General features: G+C 42.7%; 1 protein-coding gene across 2 annotated transcripts in view; it reads right to left on the bottom strand.

Annotated features, from left to right (window-relative positions):
- The window catches only part of LOC140482947 (synaptotagmin-14-like), a 237,333-nt gene extending 216,339 nt beyond the window's left edge, over nucleotides 1-20,994 (bottom strand). Inside the window, exon 1 of one of the 2 annotated variants that reach the window (XM_072580721.1) lies at nucleotides 20,767-20,994. In XM_072580721.1, the coding sequence (XP_072436822.1) occupies nucleotides 20,767-20,779 (13 nt within the window). In that variant the 5' untranslated portion in view covers nucleotides 20,780-20,994. The remainder of the gene's footprint in view (nucleotides 1-20,766) is intronic. The other variant, XM_072580722.1, reaches the window with a different exon arrangement.
- Nucleotides 20,995-21,428: the final 434 nt, after the last annotated feature.

Raw genomic sequence — 21,428 nt, 5'->3', positions numbered from 1 at the left:
CCATGTTGATAGACAGCGCCAACTGATCTCTAAGAAACTCCCTGACTAACTTACCTCAACTCTCCTGGCTAGTTACACTGGACTTGCAGAGCTACCTGTGGTCCATTTCCTGGATTGTAATGATATAGGTGCCCTGACCCTGACCACTCCAAGCAGCCACCTGACCTTAGCCAAGCCCCTGGACTGATAATAGACCCAGTCTTTAACATATTATGCTGGGACCTCCTGACTGAAAGCTGTCTGCCTTGATTTGACTGAGGTCTATTCCCTTAGACTTCAAGATATGGTTGAAGACCATGCAGTGTGTTCATTGTATAAGCTGCTAGCACATGGTGCAGATATAAGACTGACATGAGATTGATGTGATTGAAGACAACAAGCGAGAAGCACTGAGCTGTACTGTGGTCAAATCCATGAGTTGGGTGCCTGTTCCTGAGCACAGCATCTTGGAAGCAGGATTACAATGAAAGGTGCCAGAACACTCCAACGTGCAGCACTGAAATGCAAAACTGCATTGTCAATGGTTCAGAGATGTGCTATGAAGTTGCAAGGAGGCTGGCAAATGTGTGCATGGGGGGAGGCAGCTGGGGGGTGGGCACGCACTGTCCATAGAGCCCATCTTAGATGTTGGGGACTGCTGTCCAAGATGGTGGCCCAAGGAACCAATGATGAGTTGCAATCACAAATACTCACTCTGATTATCATGTTGAGAATTGTTGGCATCTAGTTTCTCTCCACTGAATGGAAGAATAAGAAACTACATATTGATTGGGTAAGATTAAGTAATAATGGCATACTAAGGCATGCCAATAGAATCAAACAGGCGTCTTGCTGCTCACAAATGAGGCTCTTGTCTCGTTGTTCAGAATTAGATTGAAGAATTGGACTTTTATCCTAATGCAGAGAATTTAGTTTCAGTTAATCTCATCCCACTTCCTAACTGACTCCTTTGTACCCATGTCATTCAGGGACTGGGAGGATTCCACCCTATGAATGTTCCATTCACTGACAATACAACATTGTCATTAGCCAATAAGACACGTTGAAAACTTACCTCAGTTGAATATATAAATCACTGATAAAATAATAGTCACATTGGCTAGGAACCATGACTTGCCGTGACAGTTTACTCCAGAATGGAAATATCAGCAGGAGATCAACAGTACAAATGTCAATTAGTCTGTAATTTATTCCAAAGTATCTTAAAATTTGTAGTACAGCATAAAATACACTCCTTTTCAAAAGCAGGAACCATTTAATACATATTGCAAATCAGACCAAAATATGTTAACTTAAAGGTAATTCCACTAGTTCAGTAGTGCCATTTCATTTTGCAAATTATTCATTTTAACTAATCAAGATCAAAATAATCCATTGTATTTGTAAAATTGTAATCCAGGCATGAACTTTCATTCTTCGAGGTTATTTCTAAAGTAGTTAAAACCAAGTGAGTTTAGTAATAATGCCAACTTCAGAGGTTGATGTTGTGACATCACAATAGTTTGTAATTAGTTTTTACAAATCAACAGGGTAATCAAACAAAAACTGACACCAAGTCAAAAAGGGAGACATTAAGAGGAGTGACTAAAACTTTGCTTAAAGAGGTGAAGTTAAAGGAGGAAAAGGAATGAAAAGCAGTGAGATGTTAGTGATGGAATTCAGTAGTTAGGGCCCAAATAGCAGAGGTAACAGGTTGCACTGCAGGGGTAAAGGGTCTGGAGGAAACACAGGAGGCCAGTCAGAGGAGCAGAGGTTATACGGTTGTACAATATTACCAAAACAGGAAGGATCAAGGCCACAAAGGAATTTCATCAAATGAATGAGAATATTAAATGTGAGGCATGGGGGACCAAATCTGTGTGCACAGTGAAGTAAGGTAAGTGCAGGTAAGTAAGGTTGAGGTTGGGATTAAAGGCAGTGTCTGGAATAACTTGAGGTTTTTGTAAGATGGAGGATAGGAGATTGGCCAGGAAATATGTCAGGCTAGTCAATTCTGGAGTTGCCAGAGGCATAGATGAAATTCTCAGCAAAACGTGTGCTTTTAGAGGTTGGTGGGTGAGTGTGTTTGTTGGGTGGAGGTAGTTGGAGGTGGGGGGAGAGTGAGAGAAGACAGGTGAAATGAAACGTATTGATAAAACAGTCTGTGACGGCAAAGATATAGGGTTGGAGTCTCAGGTTGGACCAAATGTGATGCTGAGGTTGGAAACATTATGGTTTGATATAAAACAAGTCTTCCCGAAGTTTAATTGGAGGAAATTAAGGATGCAATATGACAGTATAAAGACAGAGGAGAAGATATGAGGTCATGGAAAAATACAGCTGTATGTCCATGTGGAACGAGATCACTGTTCTGTGCAAGAATTCACCAGGAAGTAGAGGAGGAAAAACTGGAGACCAAGGATGGGTGTGTCCAACTATGACAGTTTTGAGACAGGAATGAAAAGCTTTAGCTGGAGCTACTCTAGCCACGTTTAGATAGACAGGAGTGAAACCACTGGAAAATGATGGAAAAACAGTAGAAGCAGTTAATATTGTCGACAATGTCAAAGATAACATTTGGCAAAGAATAGAACATAATGTTCACAATCAGAGAATATAATTTGTGACTTTCATTAGAACAATGTGCTGTGATGAGGTAAAAATCTCACTGAAGATTTGTGGGAAATTTGGGACATAGTTTTGGGAAGTGACAGCACATGCAAGAACTTTAGCGAGAAAAAGCGATAATGGGGTTGCAGGCCATAGTAATCTGTTATGAAGAGTGATGATGGCAGCAATTATCAAGAGGACAAGAACGGAATAATTCAACTGAACAATAGTTGTGTCTCATGGACAAGATAAACTAGAGAAAAGATACAAGTTCATAGCTTGGGGAAGGCAAACACTAGGGGGATGAAGGAGGTAATGCATAATGAAAAAGGGAAAGGGATGCAACATAGTAGAAACATCTCATTAGAAGTTCATGAACATCATTCATGGCAATAATTTAAGGAGATAGTTAATTATTCTTGTCTTTGTAGGATATTCTTGAAGGAATGAATTTTTTTGATAGAGGACAGCAAGGCCCAAAGTTCATTGTGGTCCATTCAGTTCTAACAATGGATGGTGAATACAGCTGCACACTCGATACTTTCACATCCATGACTATTGAACTTGAAGAAGCAAGACAAGGGTTGTCAATAGAAATAACCAAGATGAGAGAAAGCAAGGGTTCCACAGAATACAAGGGCACCATAGGTGAAGGTGAAGCAGTTGAGCAAATCAAACAGCTGCATAAATAGATTGTTGATTGGAGGTACTCACATTGGATAGTTTAGAGTTTAAATATGCAAGTTTTGAGGGTTCATTGTCTTTTGGTGAAAAAAAATCAACACTTTATGTTGGGATACTGGTCCCTTTAAGAACTAGATTTACCTAGAAGTTGATGTCTGGTAAAGCACCTGGGTCTCCACATTAATGATCATGTAACCAAGTTGCCTGGGAGATAAACAATGAAAAAGTGGTCAACCTGAAGTTAGTTATACAAGAAACCATGGAATGTGGAGTTGTTTCAAGCTAGGGTTTGTTAGAATTTAGAACAATCTGGCTGCAGAACAAGGCACATCTCTATCTAGTACAGTTACTTTACAATTCCATGTGTTGGATCACAGAGTTTCATAACCCTTGTTACTGAAGAACTGCCAACAGTGAATTAATCTTCTAGGGAGAACCAAGCTGAAAAGAGAGAGGGTTTTAGATGCAAGATTCCAGAGTTAAAGAATACTGGAACCAGGAAAGTTCTAACTCTAGGTGGCTACATACAAAACGTATGCAACACTGTTTTGAATTTGGAACATACAACTATGGGACAATTAGAGGATTTGAAGGGAAAACCTTACAGCAAAATAGTGGTAAGCCAAAGAAATCTCAAGCTTTACATGAATCTTCAAAGTAGTTACTCATACCAAGCGGTTAATTTTCCAATTTCAGATAAGTTTCTGAACTGAAGTTACAATGGTGAGAGTCAAATAGATGTAGAAGGAAGGTTGAGAAAGTAAATCTGGTTTCAGGTATAAGTACCAGTGTTCATTCTACTTTAAACATTTTTAACGTAAGTGACTATTCAAGAAAGATTGCAGATATTAATATTCATGTTCCATGATTTTTTTTGCAGTAAAATTCTTTGGATTTTAACCATGAACCTTGAGGCTATTTTTTTTTGTAAATATTTCTGTTTTCCAATGCCAAATAAACATGTTACCGAGATCATAACATGTAAATAACGTGGGAAGTTTTTCTAGTAGAAAGAAGTGAGGTTGGATTTAAGGATTTATGAAAGTTAACAAACTGACTGTGACCATGATCAAGGCATGGCAGTAGAAAGGCCACAATAGGACCTATGATTGCAATTTTTCAGAAAGTTTTCCATTGACACAAAACGGTAACAATGTTTAGTAGCAAGTCAACAGTAATACAACTCAGAAGTTTAATCTCAATCCAACATCTGAGCAATGAGTAATCAAACAGAACATAGAAACTGGGAACAGGAGTCAGCCACTCAGTCCTTCAAAGCTGCTCAGCCATTCAATATGATCATGGATGATCATCCAACACAGTACCCTGCTCCCAATTTCTCCCCACACTGTTTGATTTATTTGATCCCTTTAGCCCTGACAACTATATCTAACTCCTTCCTGAAAATATTCAATGTTTTATCCTCAACTACATTATGTGGTATAAAGAATTCCACAGGGTCACCATTTTTTGGGGTGAAGAAGTTACTGATCCCAACTCGAAATGGTCTACTCCATATCCTTAGACTGTAGCCACTGGTTCTGTTCTCCCTGATAATAAACTTCTTACATTTACCTCGTTTAGTCCTGTTACAATTTTATAGATTTCTATGTGATTCTCCACTCATTCTTCTAAACTCCAGTGAATATTGTCCGAACCAATCCAGTCTCTCTTCATACGTCAGTCCTGCAGCCCCAGAAATCAGAGCTGAAAATGTGTTGCTGGAAAAGCGCAGCAGGTCAGGCAGCATCCAAGGAGCAGGTGAATCGATGTTTCAGGCATGAGCCTTTCTTCAAGAATGAGTAAAGTGTGCCAAGCAGGCTAAGATAAAAGGTAGGGAGGAAGGACTTGGGGGAGGGGCGTTGGAAATGTGATAGGTGGAAGGAGGTTAAGGTGAGGGTGATAGGCCGGAGTGGGAGTGGGGTGGAGAGGTCAGGAAGAAGATTGCAGGTTAGGAAGGTGGTGTGGACCTGACGAGGGAGTCACAGAGGGAGTGGTCTTTTCGGAACGCTGATAGGGGAGGGGAGGGAAATATATCCCTGGTGGTGGGGTCCATTTGGAGGTGGCGGAAATGACGTCGGATGATACGATGTATATGGAGGTTGGTGGGGTGGTAGGTGAGGACCAGTGGGGTTCTGTCCTGGTGGCAATTGGAGGGGTGGGGCTCAAGGGCAGAGGAGCAGGAAGTGGAGGAGATGCGGTGGACAGCATCGTCGACCACATCTGGGGGGAAATTGCGGTCTTTGAAGAAGAAAGCCATCTGGGTTGTTCGGTATTGGAATTGGTCCTCCTGGGAGCAGATGCGGCGGAGACGAAGGAATTGGGAATATGGGATGGCGTTTTTACAGGGGGCAGGGTAGGAGGAGGTGTAGTCTAGGAAGCTGTGGGAGTTGGTCGGTTTATAGTAAATGTCCATGTTGATTCGGTCGCCCGAGATAGAAATGGAGAGGTCTAGGAAGGGGAGGGAGGAGTCTGAGATGGTCCAGCTAAATTTGAGGTCGGGTAGAAGGTGTTGGTAAAGTGGATGAACTGGTCAATCCACTTGTGGGAGCACGAGGAAGGGTACTGGTTGGTACGGCGGGAAAGGAAAAAGCGGAGGGCTGAGTCCTTTGTGATGGGGCATGGAGGTGTACAGGGACTGGATGTACATGGTGAAGATAAGGCGTTGGGGACCGGGGAAGCGAAGATCATGGAGGAGGTGGAGGGCGTGGGTGGTGTCCCGAACGTAGGTGGGGAGTTCTTGGACCAAGGGGGACAGGACCGTGTCGAGGTATGTAGAGATGGGTTCGGTGGATCAGGAGCAGGCTGAGACAATAGGTCAGCCGGGGCAGTCAGGTTTGTGGATTTTGGGCAGGAGGTAGAAACGGGCAGTGCGGGGTTGTGGGACAATGAGGTTGGAGGTGGTGGATGGGAGATCCCGTGAGGTGATGAGGTTATGGATGGTCTGGGACATGATGGTTTGGTGGTGGGAGATGGGATCATGGTCAAGGGGGCAGTAGGAGGAGTTGTCCACGAACTGGTGTTTAGCCTCAGCAGTGTAAAGATCGGTGCGCCAAACTACTACCGCGCCTCCCTTGTCTGCCGGTTTGATAGTGAGGTTGGGGTTGGAGGGCTGCACGTTCCAAGGGTGAGAAGTTGGAGTGGGTGAGAGGGGTGGAGAGGTTGAGGTGGTTAATGTCGCAGCGGCAGTTGGCAATGAAGAGATCGAGGGCAGGTAAGAGGCCAACACGGGATGTCCAGGTGGATGGCGTGTGTTGGAGGCGGGAGAAGGGGTCATCAGAGGGTGGGCGAGAATCCTGGTTGAAGACGTATGCGCGGAGGCGAAGGCAGCGGAAGAATTGTTCGATGTCTCGTTAATGTGTATTGAACTCATTAATCCGAGAGCGTAGGGGAATGAAGGTGAGGTCTCTGCCGAGGACTGATCTTTCATCCTCAGAGAGGGGTAGTTCTGAAGGGATGGTGAAAACACGGCAGGGTTGGGAGCTAGGACCTGGTGTGGGGCTGGAGCTGGGAGTGGGGGCAGGGTTAGGCGTGGGGGCGGGTATCAGGGCGGGGACCAAGATTGGGGAGGGGATGGGGTTCAGCGTGGGGACGGGGTTAGGCGTACGAACGGAGATCTGCCTGGGGGTGGGGTTAGGCATGGTGACGGAGATCGGCATGGGGGCGGAGACGCATGCGGCGTGGTCGTTGTGCAGGTGAGTGAATTCACTGGGGGCGGAAGTGGCTGCGGCGACAGGAGAAACTGGGTTGTTCCCGATAACCGTGGTCCCCCCGGAGGCCGCGAATCTGTCGGCGATGATCTTCCTGGCGATCGTGGAGGTGGTTGTCTGGGCGGCGATCGCGGAGGCTGCAAGGTCGGTGTGGGCAGACGTGACATCATGGTTTGCGGCAGCGGACGCTGCAGCGGCCGCGTGGTTAATGGAGCCCGAGTGATTTTGGAGGCCGATGGAAGAAACTCAGATGGCCTCCTTCTTCAAAGACCGCAATTTCCCCCCAGACGTGATCGACGATGCTCTTCACCGCATCTCCTCCACTTCCCACTCCTCCGCCCTTAAGCCCCGCCCCTCCAATCGCCACCAGAACAGAACCCCACTGGTCCTCACCTACCACCTCACCAACCTACATATACATCGTATCATCCGTCGTCATTTCCGCCACCTCCAAACGGACCCCACCACCAGGGATATATTTCCCTCCCCTCCCCTATCAGCGTTCCGAAAAGACCACTCCCTCCGTGACTCCCTCGTCAGGTCCACACCCCCCACCAACCCAACCTTTCCCTGCAACCACAAGAAATGCAAAACTTGCGCCCACACCTCCCAAGGGATCCTTCCATATCTGCCACAAATTCACCTGCACCTCCACACATATCATTTACTGCACCTGATGTGGCCTCCTCTATATTGGGGAGACAGGTCGCCTACTTGCGGAACGTTTCAGAGTACACCTCTGGGACACCTGGACCAACCAGCCCAACCACCCCGTAGCTCAACACTTCAACTCCCCCTCCCACTCCACCAAGGACATGCAGGTCCTTGGAGTCCTCCATCGCCAGACCACAGCAAAACAACGGCTGGTGGAAGAGCGCCTCATCTTCTGCCTAGGAACCCTCCAAGCACAAGGGATGAACTCAGATTTCTCCAGTTTTCTCATTTCCCCTCCCCCCACTTTGTCTCAGTCCCAACGCTCGAACTCAGCACCACCTTCCTAACCTGCAATCTTCTTCCTGACCTCTCCACCCCCACACCCACTCCGGCCTATCACCCTCACCTTAACCTCCTTCCACCTATCGCATTTCCAACGCCCCTCCCCCAAGTCCCTTCTCCCTACCTTTTATCTTAGCCTGCTTGACACACTTTCCTCATTCCTGAAGAAGGGCTCATGCCCGAAATGTAGATTCTCCTGCTCCTTGGATGCTGCCTGACCTGCTGTGCTTTTCCAGCAACACATTTTCAGCTCTGATCTCCAGCATCTGCAGTCCTTACTTCCTCCCAGTCCCAGAAATCAGTCTCATAAACATTGTGGCACTCCTCCATAGCCAGAAACCCTGCCTTAGGTAAGAAGACCAAAACTGCACACAATACTCTAAGTGATGTCTCACCAAGGCCCTATACAATTGCAGCAAGTCACCCCTGCTCCTGTATTCAAATTCTCTTGCTTTGACAGCCAACATATGCCTTCTTAACTACCTTCTGCATGCTTACTTTCAGTAAGTGGTGTACAAGGACACCAAGGTCTCATTGCAACTTCCCCTTTCCCAAACTATTAGCCTTTCTGTTTTTGCAACCAAAGTGAATAACCTCATATTTATCCATACTTTATGTCATCTGCCATGCATTTGCCCACTCAATCAACTTGTCCACACCATGATGAAGCATCTCTGCATCCTCCTCACTGTTCACCCTTCCCATTCAGCTTTATATCCTCTGGAGATATTACATTTAGTTACCTCATCATATTGTGAACAGTTGGGATCTAAGCATTGATCCCTACAGTATCCCACTAGACAATGCCTGCCACTCAGAAAAAAACCTGTTTATTCCTACATTTTGTTTTCAGTCTCATGTCAGTATATTACCTTCAATCCTATGTAATTTTACATGCTAATTTCTTATTGTCAAAAGTCTATTGAAAGTTCAAGTCAATCCATCTGCTCCCCCCTATCAATTCTACTAGTTATATTATCAAAAATGCAAGTAAATTTGTCAAGCATGGTTTCCCTTTCATAAGTTGACTCTGTCCAATCCTGTCACTAAGTGCTTTTCTAAGCGCTCGGCTATTAATGTTTTTAGCATTTTCCCTACAACCAACATCTAGCTGACTGGTCTATAATTTCCCACTTCTTTCTACCTCCTTTTCTAACTAGTGTGGTCAGGTTATCAGGTTATCAGGTCCTGAGAAGTTATTGGCCTTTAGTCCCAGCACTTTCCCCATCACCATTTCTCTCCTCACACTGATTTCTTTCAGTTCCTCCCTCTCATTAGATCCTGTGTTCCTCAACTGTTTTGGGACTTTATTTGCATCCTCCTCTGAAGACAGAACCAAAATATGTATTCAATTGATCTGCTATTTCTTTGCTCCCAATTATAACCCTCCTTTTTTCTGACTATAAGGCTCCCTCATTTCTCTTCCCTAATCTTTTTCTTTTACACACCAATAAAAGTTTTTATAGTTCGTTTGTATGTTCCCTGAAAGCTTACTCTCATACTCCATTCTCCCCCTCAATCCCTTTATCTTCCTTTGCTGAATTCTAAAGAGCTCCCAAACTTCAAGTCTGCTGCTGCTTTTGCTTTTGGCCAATTTGTACGCCCCTTCTTTCAATCTAATAATATCCCTAATTTTTGTGCCAGACGGGAATGAATGATTGTTGCAGTTAGAGTCAGAGAGAGTCATACAGATGTACAGCATGGAAACAGACCCTTCGGTCCAACCTGTCCATGCCGAACAGATATCCCAAAGCAATCTAGTTCCACCTGCCAGCACCCAGCCCATATCCCTCCAAACCCTTCCTATTCACAAACCCATCCAAATGCCTCTTAAATGTTGCAATTGTACCAGCCTCCAACACATCTTCTGGCAGCTCATTCCATACACGTACTACCCTCTGTCAGAGAGAGAGTCAGAGAGATGTACAGCACGGAAACAGACCCTTCAGTCCAACTCATCAGTGCCAACCAGGTATCCTAACCTAATCTAGTCCCATTTGCCAGCACTTGGCCCATATCCCTCTTAACTCTTCCTATTAGATACTGATCCAGATGCCTTTTAAATGCTGTAATTGTACCAGCTTCCACCACTTCCTCTGGCAGCTCATTCCATAGACGTACCACCCTCTGTGTGAAAATGTTGCCCCTTAGGTCTCTTTTATATTTTTCCCCTCTCACCCTAAACCTATGCCCTCTAGTTCTGGACTCCCTGATCCCAGGAAAAAGACTTAGTCTATTTGCCCGATCCATGCCCCTCATAATTTTGTAAATATCTATAAGGTCACCCCCCAGCCTCTGACGCTCCAAGAAAAACAGCCCCATCCTGTTCAGCCTCTCCCTATAGCTCAAATCCTCCAACCCTGGCAACATCCTTGAAAATCTTTTCTGAACCCTTTCAGGTTTCACAACATCTTTGCGATAGGAAGGAGATCAGAATTGCACACAATATTTCAACAGTGGCCTAACCAATGTCCTGTACAGCCGCAACATAACCTCCCAACTCCTGTACTCAATACTCTGACCAATAAAGGAAAGCAAACCAAACACCTTCTTCACTATCCTATCTACCTGTGACTCCACTTTCAAGGAGCTATGAACCTGCACACCAAGGTCTCTTTGTTCAGCAACACTCCCGAGGACCTTACCATTAAGTGTATAAGTCCTGCCCTGATTTGCTTTCCCAAAATGCAGCACCTCGCATTTATCTGAATTAAACTCCATCTGCCACTTCTCAGCCCATTGGCCCATCTGGTCCAGATCCTGTTGTAACCTGAGGTAACCCTCTTCGCTGTCCAGTACACCTCCAATTTTGGTGTCATCTGCAAACTTACCAACTGTACCTCTTATGCTCACATCCAAATCATTTACGTAAATGATAACAAGTAAAGGACCCAGCACCGATCCTTGTGGAACTCCGCTGGTCACAGGCCTCCAGTCTGAAAAACAACCCTCCACCACCACCCTCTGTCTTCCACCTTTGAGCCAGTTGTGTATCCAAATGGCTAGTTCTCCCTGCATTCCAAGAGATCTAACCTTGCTAATCAGTCTCCCATGGGGAACCTTGTCGAACGCCTTACTGAAGTCCATATAAATCACACCTACTGCTCTGCCCTCATCAATCTTCTTTGTTACTTCTTCAAAAAACTCAATCAAGTTTGTGAGACATGATTTTCCACGCACAAAACCATGCTGACTATCCCAAATCAGTCCTTACTTTTCCAAATACATGTCCATCCTATCCCTCAGGATTCCCTCCAACAACTTGCCCACCACTGAGGTCAGGCTCACCGGTCTATAGTTCCCTGGGTTGTCTTTACCACGCTTCTTAAACAGTGGCACCACATCTGCCAACCTCCAGTCTTCTGGCACCACACCTATGACTATCGATGATACAAATGTGTCAACAAGAGGCCCAGCGAGACCAAGACTTCCCTAGCTTCCCACAGAGTTCTCAGGTACACCTGATCATGGCCTGGGGATTTATCCACCTTTAACTGTTTCAAGACATCCAGCACGTCCTCCCCTGTAATCTGGACATTTTGCAAGATGTCACCATGTATTTACCTACAGTCTATATCTTCCATATCCTTTTCCACCGTAAATACTGATGCAAAATATTCATTTAGTATCCCCCCCGTTTTCTGTGGCTCCACACAAAGGCCGCCTTGCTGATCTTTGAGGGGCCCTATTCTCTCTCTAGTTACACTTTTGTCCTTAATATATTTGTATAAACACTTTGGATTCTCCTTAATTCTATTTGCCAAAGCTATCTCATGTCCCCTTTTTGCCATCCTGATTTCCCTCTTACGTACACTCCTACTTCCTTTATACTCTTCTAAGGATTCACTATGTTTCCTTCTTTCTCTTAACCAAACCCTCAATTTCTTCAGTCATCCAGCATTCCCTATACCTACCAGCCTTTCCTTTCACCCTAACAGGAATATACTTTCTCAGGATTTTCATTATCTCATTTCTGAAGGCTTCCCATTTTCCAGCCATCCCTTTACCTGCAAATATCTGCCTCCAATCAGCTTTCAAAAGTTCTTGCCTAATACCATCAAAATTAGCCTTTCTCCAATTTAGAACTTCAACTTTTAGATCAGGTCTATCCTTTTCCATCACTATTTAAAACAAATAGAATTATGGTCACTGGCCCCAAAGTGCTTCTCCACTGACACCTCAGTCACCTGCCCTGCTTTATTTCCCAAGAGTAGGTCAAGTTTTACACCTTCTCTAGTAGGTACATCCACATAATGAATCAGAAAATTGCCTTGTACGCACTTAAGAAATTCCTCTCCATCTAAACCTTTAACACTATGGCAGTCCCAGTCGAGGTTTGGAAAGTTAAAATCCCCTACCATAACTACCCTATTATTCTTACAGATAGCTGAGATCTCCTTACAAGTTTGTTCATCAATTTCCCTCTGACTATTGGGGGGGGGGGGGGGGGGGGGGTGTCTATAATAAAATCCCAATAAGGTAATCATCCCTTTCTTACTTCTCAGTTCCACCCAAATAACTTCCCTAACTTCCCTAGATGTATTTCCAGGAATATCTTCCCTCAGCACAGCTGTAATGCTATCCCTATCAAAAATGCCACTCACCCTCCTTTCTTGCCTCCCTTTCTATCCTTTCTGTAGCATTTTTATCCTGGAACATTAAGCTGCCAGTCTTGCCCATCCCTGAGCCATGTTTCTACATACACTCTTCAAACATGTGCCACTGCCTATCCACTGTCACCATTTTAGTAATATATACAATTTACCATCGCCAGCTTGGTTTCTTTTATTTAGATTCAGGACCCTAGTCTCAGAATCAACTGCATGACTCTCCATCTCAATGAGGTATTCTACCACATTATAGTCAATCATCCCCAAGGGGCCTCACACAGTTAAGTGTGCCAATTATTCCTTTCTCATTTACACAAGCATAGATTGGCCTGTCCTCGAAGTTGTTCCTCAACAAACTAATTAAGGTAGAGAGATCATAACAATTTATCAAGGTGATAGTCTCAAAACAGACAGTAAGGAAGATTTTACAAATACAGAACAGTATAGTGGGGTTACATGTAGCATGATGTGAACCCAAGATCACAGTTGAGGCTGTCTTTGTGGGTATGGAACTTGGCTATCAGTTTCTGCTCAGCGCTTCTTTGTTGTCTGTTTTGAAGGCCACTTTGGAGGACGCTTACCCAAAGATTGGAAGCTGAATGCCATTGACTGCTGAAGTGTTCCTGTCTGGCAATTGTTGCACAGTTGCCATTCATTCATTGTCATAGCAAGCATAAAGACAGTCTCAACTGTGATCTTGGGTTCATGTAGTGCTACATGTAACCTCACCCCCACCCCCCAACTGTTCTGTATTTGGAAAATCTTCCTTACTGTTCTGTTTTGACACAATCACCTTGATACCTTGTTATGATCACGCTACCTTAATTAGCGTGTACAGTTTTAGTTTACTTGTTACTTTGGTTACAAGCTCAGCATGCAACTCTTATACTATCATGTTATTCTAGCCATTTAGTTTGTCTCCAGCACCATCTTACTTTTAAATTTTTGTAATTATTTCTCTGTGTCAATTAATTGGATCATAGGTTATCCATTTACTTGCTATTCAGCTGTTGATGCTTTACTCACATCGTCTGACACTTTTGATCACCTACAGAGACTTGTTATTCAGTCGGTCAACACTCTATTTACACCATTTGTACTATCTTTTGATCTCTCTGTATATAAATGTTCTACCTATGTGCTTTCCTTCACTTCACCTGACGAAGGAGCAGCACTCCGAAATCTTGTGATTTCAAATAAACCTGCTGGAACTTATAGAACTTTGTGTCATGTGACTTCTGACCTCCTTTATGGCATTGTTGCTGATTTGAATTGCCCAATCTATGTGCAGATTAAAGTCATCCATAATCACAACTGTACCTTTATTGCTTGCATCCCTAATTTCCTTTTTAATGCCTTCTCCAATATTACCAGTAGAGTTTGGGGGTCTGTATGCAACAACTACTACAGTTTTCTGCCCTTTGGTTCTCCTAAGCTCTACCTTTTTAAATTCTACTTTACTTGAGCTAACATCCTTTTTCACTATTGCGTTAATTTATTCTTTAACCAGCAATACTACCCCAACTCTTTTTCTTCTTTGTCCATCCTTCCCAAAAACTGATTATTCCTGTGTAATCAGTTCCCATCCCTGATCACGTTTCAGCCAGATAGACTCACAGAGAGTCATTGAAACAGACTGCTTCAGTCCAACCAGTCTATGCCAACCGAGTTTCCCAAACTAAAACTAGTCCCATTTGCCTGCCTTTGTATCGGTACAAATGTCTTTTCAATGTTATAACTGTACCAGCATCTACCACTTCCTCTGGCAGTTCATTCCAGTTACCAACCATTCTCTGTGTAAAAAAGTTGCCCCTCATTTCCTTTTTAAATCTTTCTCCTCTCAACTTAAAAATATGCCCCCTAGTTCTGAACTCCCCCACCTTAGGGAAAAGAACTTTGCTCATCACCTTTTCTGCCCCTCATGATTTTATAAACCTCTATAAGGTCACCCCTCCACTTCCTAAGCTCTAGTGAAAAAAGTCCCTGTCTATCCTGCCATTTATATTACTCAAAACCTCTATTCCTGGCAACATCCTGGCAAATCTTTTCTGAACCCTCTCTAGTTTAATAATATCCTTTCTATAACAGGGTTACCGGAACTGCACACAGAACTGCAGAAGAGGCCTCAGCATTGTCCTGTACAACCTCAACAAGATGTCCCAAACCTATACTCAAAAGTCTGAACAATGAACACTCTCTTAACCACCCTGTCTACCTGTGACGCAAATTTCAAATAATTATGTACCTGAACCCCCAAGTCTCTCTGATCAACAATACTCTCCAGGGCCTTACCATTAACATTGTAAGTTCTATCCTGTTTGTCTTACCAAAATGCAACACATCACACTTATCCAAATTAAACTCTATCTGCCAGTCCTCAGTCCATTGGCCTAATTGATCAAGATCCCTTGTAATCTTAGATAACCTTCTTCACTGTCCACTGTACCACCAATTTGGTGTCATCCGCAAGCTTACTTACCATGCTTCCTAAATTCTCATCCAATTATTTTATATAAATAACAAAGAACAGCGGACCCAGCACCAAGCCCTGCTGTTCACAGGCCTCAGTCCAAGAAACAATCCTTCACCACAATCCTCTGTTTTCTACCATCCAGCCAATTTTGTATCCAATTAGGAAGGCCTCCCTGAATCCCATGTGATCTAATTTTACTAACCAGTCTACAATGTAGAACCTTGTCAAAGATTCACTAAAGTCCATGTGGACAACATTTACTGCTCTGCCCTCATCTATCTTCTTGGTCATAGCCTCAAAAAAACTCAATCAAGTTTGTAAGACACTATTACAACTATATCACAACTATTATCCACTTTACTGTGAATGTCCTTTGAATATCCTTGTCCCATTCTCATTATTTTGTCCCATGGTCCTGTTTGATTCTTGATTAGTGGTGCTGGAAGAGCACAGCAGTTCAGGCAGCATCCAAGTAGCTTCGAAATCGACATTTCGGGCAAAAGCCCTTCATCAGGATTCGCAGTAGGGCCACGCTTCAGGCTCACTGCCTTTATTCCTGATGAAGGGCTTTTGCCCGAAACGTCGATTTCGAAGCTACTTGGATGCTGCCTGAACTGCTGTGCTCTTCCAGCACCACTAATCCAGATTCTGGTTTCCAGCATCTGCGGTCATTGTTTTTACCCTGTTTGATTCTTGCCCATAAACTCTCTTTCTTTCACTTTTCCTAGTACCTATTCTGTATTTTGTTTTTGCCTTTGTTTCCCTCTCCCTGTCTCCCTCTATGTTCAAATTACCCTGCCATTTTAGTTTAAATGCTGCCCAACCACACTCCCCAGGAGAGATTCACTCACGCACTGATGAGTCTGTTCAGCAGCTGCGGGGAGGTATTGAAGTCTTTCACCTTCAAATAGTGAAAGAAAAAATATGGGGAGAAAAACATTGCAAATTTTGTGTTCAATATATTTAATAATTTGAGAAAATTGATGCTTCTAATAATAGATATGTACAAAACCCCTTTATGGTTACCTTACTGTGACCCAGAAAGAAATTCAACAAGTATATAACTTCAATCAGAAACTGATACCTGCTGTGTTCTTGTAACTTATGTGAATTAGCTGATCAAAAGTCATTATGTAATGCTGAATGAAGGAAGAATCAGACATTGAAACAGCTCAAAACATCAGCAAGAGAAAAATTTACAGCCTAACACAACCATTGTGGACTAGCTTCAGTCTTGGTTTTTTATGATTATTTTCCAATTTCCTTGCTAATTTTCATGCTGACCTTTTTTATTTGATGCATTTTCACACAAAGATTATCAATCACATTCATCTTAGAAAAGTCACCAATATACAAAGCAACTATGCCCACTCTTCAATGTCTAACTTAGTATCAGCAAATTCATTCTCCAAAGAGAATGAGCAGTTGGCAACATTTCTTCCTTTAAGAAAAATATGAGAAAAAGTAATCGAAGATGAACATTAAACCTCAAGTATTTACAAATCAGAATTTATTTACTGATAACTCATGATTCACCTCGTACAAATGGCCTTACTTCTATGACTAATTCTATTTAAGTTAGTTGTGAAGTTAAGATAAACATTTATATAGTAATTGCTGCAATTTAAAAACCTGCTCACAGTAGTTAATATTTATTTTTATGCATTAAATTTATATATTTACTATACTTAAACTTTCCATTAGTTTATGCAAATTAGGAAACTTGATTTTGAAAACAATGACAGTTTTCAGAAGCACAGAATATTCTGCTACAAAAATGTCATGACTTCACTCAATTTGGCAGTTTCTACAAACAAGCAGAATTTCCTCAGACCTAACATGCAGACATCAGCATTACCCTAAAAAAAATCGTCCATAGTTTTAAATTTTCTTTTCATTCTGATACTATCTTAACTGACAGACAACATCATGTAAACTATTTTATAAGATTTTATTATGCACATTTACTTTTGCATGGAAAGCCTGTAGAAGTCATTTGTGAAGTTTTTTTGTGAAACCACTAAATACAGTGTGATATCACAACTTAAAAATGCAATATTCTGTACTTCACATTAATTTTCAGCTTGCACCATATGTTCCACATACAGTTCCTGTTACTATTTCTTTCCACTTACAAATATTCACATGTAACACAGAAATTGCTTTACAGGTTCCAGAATGAAACAGCTGCCTTACTTTGAAGCTGGTTAAATAGTTTTCATGCTTGCCATTCTCCAGGTCATTAAAAGTTGGAAAATGATAACATACGAGGTACCCAAATTGCATTGTCCATAAAAATCTAATCACAATACAATAACTAAACATCAACATTCTAATACCATATGAAGATTTTACTGCAAAAAAGGGTGACAACATGTCAAAGCCAGAAAAAAAGATTATTTAACAAACCTCCGCTCTTTGACCCATACTGTGGGCTGGAATTTAAAGTGCACCCCCTTTCAAAGTAAAAAATCAGCAGAAAACCATCCATCCTAAAGCTAGTTGCTCAAAAGCCATACTAAAGGCAGTCCCAATGAAGCCCAAAATGACACGTAAGCCCAGGGTAATGGTGGGACCAGGCCAACACGCCCCAGTGAGAGGGAGGAAGAGGATGGAGAGTCTGGGTTAGTCGGCCATGGCTGACCCTGATCCCTTAATATCCTTTCATCTACCTTTTTTATGTTTAATTTTTAAATATCATAAGATAAAAATTGGACAATCTTTTTCTTTCCCTGAAACACGAACAGGAGGCTAAATGCAGTGATTTAGCACACTTTTCAGGAATACTGCACCTTGGAAATGCTAAAGCTGGAAAAGAAACAAATTGACAAAGTTATTTTTGAACCACTTGTGTCCAATTCTACAAGGCCACAGAAAGCAACGAGTAACATCTTTAAGTAAACTTCACTGCTTGCCCTCCTGGCCAGCAATTCTGCATGGTATGTTGTGAGCCAGGTAGCGGATTTAAAAGAACTATATAAAATACCAAACAGAGTCTATCACATGAATGAAGCAGGTTATATTGCTTAGTTACAATATTAGAATAAGAGCAGGTTATTCAGTCCACTCGAGACTACTCCACCATTCAGTGAGATCATGGCTGATCTGTGGCCTAACTCCATGTACCTGCCTTTGGCCCATATCACTTAATACCTTTACCTAACAAAACTTTATCTATCTCCGATTTAAAATTAACAACTGATCCCGCATTCACTGCTGTTTGTGGAAGAGAGTTCCAAAAGCTACCATCCTATGTGTGCAGAAGTGCTTCCTAACATCTCTCCTGAACCATCAGCCCTAATTCTCAGACTATTCCCCCTAATTCTAGAAGCTCAAAACAGTGGAAATAATTTATCTTTACCTACCCGGTCTTTTACTGTTAATATCTTGAAGACTTCGATCAGATCATCCTTTAACCTTCTAAATGCTACAGAAAAATGGGCCTCATAACTTAACCCCTGAAGTCAAGGTATCATTCTTGTAAACCTATGTGATACTCCAAGGCCAATATGTCCTTCCTAAATTGTACGACCCAGATCCAGTCACAGTACTAAGTGGTGTCTGATGAGGACTTTGCATTGCTGCAGCAAAACTTCTACATCATTGTATTCCAGTCTTTCAGATATGAAGGCCAGCATTCCATAGGCTTTCTTGATTAATTTCTGTACCTGTTTGTTTCATTTTAAAGATCCATGCATCTGAGCCCCCTCTTTAACTTTATAAAAAGTATCCTGATCTATTCTTTTTCAGTCCAAAATGGATAGCTGCACATTTGCTTACATTGAACACCACCTGGCACAGTTTTGTCCATTCACTTCACATAAAATAACAAAGGATATTGGTAGACTAGCATCTAAATTATCTATAATGTACCTAACTGTGTGTCATCAGCAAATGCCATCTAATTTTGTGTCATCAGCAATGCTTATAGCAATTATGCAATGCTGGTATGCATCATTCTTTTTTAACTTTCTTTTCAGTTTCAAATTTCCAAGAACAGAAATCTAAAATTTGTAGCACCCTTCTTTGTGTTAACAGGTTATTCATCTTCTCACTCAGTCAAAGTTGATGCAAAGCAAAAACATTCTTAAAGAGTGAGAGGCAAATTATAAGGTAACTTGGATAAAAAGTGTACATATCTGCACAAATTGTTTAGAAATTCATATCCAAGAAATTATACTAGTGAAAGGAAATTCAATTTTAATGTTGAGTAGATATTTTTAAATTAATTTAAATCTAAAATTAGTTAAAATATAAGGTTGGCTTGCATGCAATAATGGATGACACTTAAAAGTATATAATTCCATAATATTCTGGGCTAATAAGATAGCCTTCTTAAAGGGGCAGGGAATGGGGCTAGAAGGATTTATTCCCATTGCATAAGTAAACTATGCAATCAAAATTGAATTTGTAGCTCAGGGATAAAAGTTGCTTACAACCTCCTGTTTATAATAATTACTTTTTCTTATGATACAGAATTAATATATTAATTAGTCATCAAGTAAACTCAATTTCCCCAATTATTCCAACACTGCTTTTTTGAAGAAACCTAAAATAGAAACATGAGCCAAAACAGCATTTTTATTGCACTTATAAAATTTGTGAATCAACCTGAAACTTTCAGTGACTTGTACAATCTACAGAACTTTTCTTTAAAATGTAGATTCTTAGAAAAAGGCAAATACACCAGAAAATAATTTAAAGAACACATCTTTAAAATATCATTTTGGAAACTGGAGTTGTTCTTGTCAGCAGGAAAAACAACTGAAATTAATGACAGTGAAATTATTCTTCACAGTAACGTGCCACTAAATTCTAGATTTTAGAAAATATGAAGACAAAAGTGATCTTGAAATTATTAAGATCAAAGATTAAACTGGCAAAGGTCGTTTATCCTGCATTATATCTACAACCTGCTACAATAACCTTCTCACTTAAGTAGGAGTTCAGCTCTGAAACGCCAGTGAAACAAAAGTAACGTGGCAATGCCCATTTGTGATATCGTTTATTTCAGCGCAGTTCGTGAGAGATATTATAGTATGCCATCATGCTGCCACCACGCAACATAAAATCATAGCATAACAGATGGCAAATAGGGACAACGTGCAAAATAATAAGGCTTTTCTTTTTGATGTGATCTAATTTCCCCCATCTTTAATCCTAACATCGACGCTCTCTACAAATGTGGAGATGTGTTTGGGTAGCGGGGTCTGATAATTGGTGCAACAGGTTGAAGACACTCTCGGACAGATACCTCGGGCAATGTACTGTGGTGCTCCAGATAAGGGATTCGGCCGTGGCTGCGGCGGGGTCAAGGGAAGCCGGCTCGCACATTAACCCATCACTATCCACGCAATCGGTTTGGAGACAACGAGCAGACTGAACCGGCAAAGAGCCCGCTGGAACTTGGCCTGGTTGGTGCTTGCGGCTGCAGCTTTCAGCACCTCGCCAGCAGCGGACAGCAGCCGAGCCGCAGGCCCGGGCGCAACCCGCTGACAGACGATGGCGCCCCCACCCCGGGCCCTGGCCTGGCCGGGCCGGGCCGGGTCCGGCCCTGGCTGTCGGTCGGTGCTCCCGCCACTGCCGTCTCGCGCCTTCTGACAGACGCCCACCGTCCAGCCCTGGCAAGTCAGGCCGAGCGAGCGGGAAGAGTGGGCTGAATGAGGCCAGTCAGTGGGAGCTGGGTGCTTTGTGGCCCACTTACCATCAATCGCCATGATGCTGATGATCCATCCAGACCGACTCTGCCACTGCCTCCGCCACCGGGGAGCAGCTCGCTCGAACTGAAAGAGGCGGAGGGAAGACAGGCTGCGGCGTCGCCACCGACAAACACCAACACAAACATGGAACCTTCCAGGCGGGCCGCGCGCCCGCCGCCTCGCGCGCGCGCGCACCCTCAGCTCGTACGCATTCACAAGCGAGAGCCGGCGCTCCTTCTGAAAGGCACTGTGCGCGTGCACTTCGTGACGTGGAGAGCTGGAGGAAAAGAGGGCCAGGTACATCTTGAGGGTGTGTAGGTGAGATGTAAAACATTGAAGGTGGACGGCTGCGTGCAAAAGTGGTGATAAACGTAAAAAAAAATCTTGTTTGTAAATAAGGGTATAGTGTACAAAAGCAAAAAGGTTACAATTAATCTTTATACAACACCATTTTGAGATCAACTGAGAATTGTGCTCAGTTCTGGACACCACGCTCAGGAAAGATATGAAGGACTTAAAGCTGTAAAACTTTAAAGGAGAAGGGTACCAAGTACTATATAACAAAAATGGAAATTGCTGGAGAAACTCAGTAGGTCTGGCAGCAGCTGTGGAAAGAAGGCGGAGTTAACATTTTGAGTCAGGCAATTCTTTATCAGAAGGATTGGAG

Source organism: Chiloscyllium punctatum, chromosome 11 (assembly GCF_047496795.1).
Source record: "Chiloscyllium punctatum isolate Juve2018m chromosome 11, sChiPun1.3, whole genome shotgun sequence".
Taxonomy (NCBI): Eukaryota; Metazoa; Chordata; class Chondrichthyes; order Orectolobiformes; family Hemiscylliidae; genus Chiloscyllium; species Chiloscyllium punctatum.
This window is presented reverse-complemented; position numbering and strand designations above follow the sequence as displayed.